This window comes from Parus major, chromosome 25LG2 (genome assembly GCF_001522545.3).
Source record: "Parus major isolate Abel chromosome 25LG2, Parus_major1.1, whole genome shotgun sequence".
Lineage (NCBI taxonomy): Eukaryota > Metazoa > Chordata > Aves > Passeriformes > Paridae > Parus > Parus major.
In genome coordinates this window covers 697,970-700,751 of record NC_031794.1, presented here as the reverse complement: position 1 = coordinate 700,751, position 2,782 = coordinate 697,970, and the positions used below count along the sequence as shown (strand labels likewise).

The window sequence follows — 2,782 nt, the reverse complement described above, 5'->3', positions numbered from 1 at the left end:
GGGGGTCCGGGATGTGCTGCTGCTCCTGCGCCCCGTTCCCGGCGGACGGGGAGGCGGAGGGACCCCTGAGCCGCGAGCGGGTGAGCCCCCCGCGCCCCCCGCCCGGGGACACGGGGTGACCCTGGGGTCCCCAGCAGTGGGGTCCCACTGGTGTCTCGAGGGGTCTCCTTGATGCTCCGAGGGGTCTCTCTCCTGATCCGCGGGGTCCTACTGGTGTCCCCGGGGGTCCCACTGGTGTCCCCGGGGGTCCCACTCCCGTCCTTGGGGTCCCACTCCCGTCCTTGGGGTCCCACTCCCGTTCTTGGGGTCCCACTCCTGCCCCGTGGCCCCCCCTGTTCTCCCTCTCCCTCCGGGGGTCTCTCAGCCTCTCCCCCGCGCTCGGGGGGGTTCGGGAGCAGGGACGGGCACCGGGAGCGGGGATCGGGAAGGGGAGCTGGGGGGTCCCGAGGCGCCGCCGTTTTGGGGGGCTGTTGGTTGGAGCCCCGAGTGCCCCGGCCCGCCGGGCTCAGCCCCGGTGCCAGGCACGGCCGGGGCCGCGGGGGTGGCGAGGGGGGGCACAAAGGCCTCTCTGTGCCCGTGGGGGTGCGGGGGGGTCCGAGGCGAGCACGGGGACACTCGGGGTGACGCCGGCTCGCTCCCCTTTTGAAACCCGAACCGACCCCCGCCCCCCGAACCATCCCCGCGGCGGCTCAGCCGGCTCCCGACTCCCCGTTTTGAGGGGGGAAAAGGGTGAAACCCCCCAATTCGGCTAAAAATAGGAGGCGGGGGGCGCGGGACGATGTCCCCAACCCCCACGGGGCAGCGTCACCCCCGGCTGCGCCCCCGCACCCCGTCCCCATTGGGGCTGGCGCCGGGGGGGCCGTGCCGGGGCGGGGGGGATCTCTCCCGCAGCCTCCGGTTGCCGTGGAGACGGGATGCTGGGAAGCGGGAGCGAGCGCAGGGAGCGGGGGGCTCTCTCCCCGTCCTCCGGGCTCCCCACCGAGCCCGCGGGGCAGCGGCCGCTCCCGCAGCCCGCCCGGCTCCCCGCGGCCATGAGCCGCGTCCCGAGGCCGGCGGGGGGGGCCGCGGGGCGGCCGCGGTGCCGCAGCCCCGTCAGGCGTCCGGTGTCGCTGTCCGGGCAGGGCAAGGACAAGGAGAGGATGAAGGAGGGGAAGGAGAAGGACGCGCGTTACACCAACGGGCACCTCTTCACCACCATCTCCGTGTCCGGCATGACCATGTGCTTCGCCTGCAACAAGAGCATCACGGCCAAGGAAGCGCTCGTGTGTCCCAGTGAGACCCGGGATGGGGACCCGGGAGGGAAATTCCAGGCGGATGTGCCGGGCGGGGGGTGCCAGGAGGGATCTGACAGGGGGGGATGTGCCAGGGCAGGAGGGACAGGGTGGCACTGATGGGGTGGCATTGCTGGGGTGGCACTGATGGGGTGGGATTGATGGGATGGCATTGCCAGGGTGGCTGTGCCAGGGTGGCTGTGCCAGGGCAGAACTGTCACCATGGCTTTGCTGCAGTGGCTTTGCCAGGGTGCCATTGCCGGGGTGGCTTTTCCAGAGTGGAGTTGCCAGGGTGGCTTTGCCGCAGTGGTTTTTTCTGGGATGGCTCTTCCGGGGTGTCTTTTCCATCACGGTTTTGCCAGGGTGGCAGGGCTGGGCTCGGTGTGACGGGGTGGCTTTTCCAGGTTGGCTCTGCCAGGGCAGAATTGCTGCGGTGGGTTTGCCAGGATGGCTTTTCCATCGTGGTTTTGCCAGGATGGCTTTGCTGGGGTGGATGTGCCAGGGCAGAATTGCTAGGGTGGCTTTGCCAGGGTGAAATTTCTGGGGTGGCTTGGCTGGGGTGGCTTTGCCGCAGAGACTTTTCCAGCCTGGAGTTGCCAGGGTGGCTTTTTCTGGGGTGGCTCCTCCATGGCGGCTTTGCCGGGGTGGCTTTGCCGCAGTGGCTTTTCTGAGGAGGCTTTTTTTGGGATGACTTTTTTTGGGGTGGCTTTGCTGGGGCGGAATTGCTGGGGTGGCTTTGCCAGATTGGATTTGCCGCAGTGGCTTTGCCGGGGCGGCTTTTTTGGGACGGCTTTTTTAGGGTGGCCTTGCCAGGATGACGGTGCCACGGTGGCTTTTCCAAGATGACTTTTCTGGGGTGGCTTTGCCGCATGGGCACCGTGGTGCCCGTTCCCAGAGCCCAGTTCCTGCTGGGTTTGTTCCCTGGAGCACGAGATGGTTTCTCTGCCTTGGCACATCCTGGCTCCCTGGTGCTGGTGGCCCCAGACTGGCTCTGGTGGCCCCAGGCTGGCTCTGGTGGCCCCAGGCTGGCACGGTGCCCTCGGGGTTGGGGCAGCTGCTCCGTGGCAGCTGCAGCTCCAGCAGCGCCGTGTGATCCACATCCACCCGCATTCCCACCACATCTGCTCCCGTCGCTCTGCCAGGATCCGGGGGAGGAGGGGTGGCAGGAGGGTCCCTGTGGCCTCTCCGTCACCTCTCCGTGTCCCCCAGCCTGCAACGTCACCATCCACAACCGCTGCAAGGACACCCTGCCCAACTGCACCAAGGTGAAGCAGAAGGTGAGCGCGGGTGACGCCAGCCGGGGATTGGCGGGGGATGGGGGAACGGGGGGATGCGGGAACCGGGGACACGCGAGGACAGTGACGCTTCCGCTCCCCCGCAGCAGCAGAAGGCGGCGCTGCTGAAGAACAGCTCAGCCCTGCAGTCGGTGTCCCTGCGCAACAAGAGTGAGTGGGGGGAGCTTCCCTTCCCTTCCCTTCCCTTCCCTTCCCTTCCCTTCCCTTCCCTTCCCT

At 68.4% G+C, this 2,782-nt stretch overlaps 1 protein-coding gene across 8 annotated transcripts in view; it reads left to right on the top strand.

The window, feature by feature from the left end:
* The window catches only part of ARHGEF2 (Rho/Rac guanine nucleotide exchange factor 2), a 20,247-nt gene that overhangs the window by 11,763 nt on the left and 5,702 nt on the right, over window positions 1–2,782 (top strand). For 7 of the 8 annotated variants that reach the window (XM_033519814.1, XM_033519817.1, XM_033519815.1 and 4 more), the window contains 3 exons: window positions 1,122–1,272; window positions 2,481–2,548; window positions 2,653–2,716. In XM_033519814.1, the coding sequence (XP_033375705.1) occupies window positions 1,122–1,272; window positions 2,481–2,548; window positions 2,653–2,716 (283 nt within the window). The remainder of the gene's footprint in view (window positions 1–1,121; window positions 1,273–2,480; window positions 2,549–2,652; window positions 2,717–2,782) is intronic. The other variant, XM_015650316.3, reaches the window with a different exon arrangement.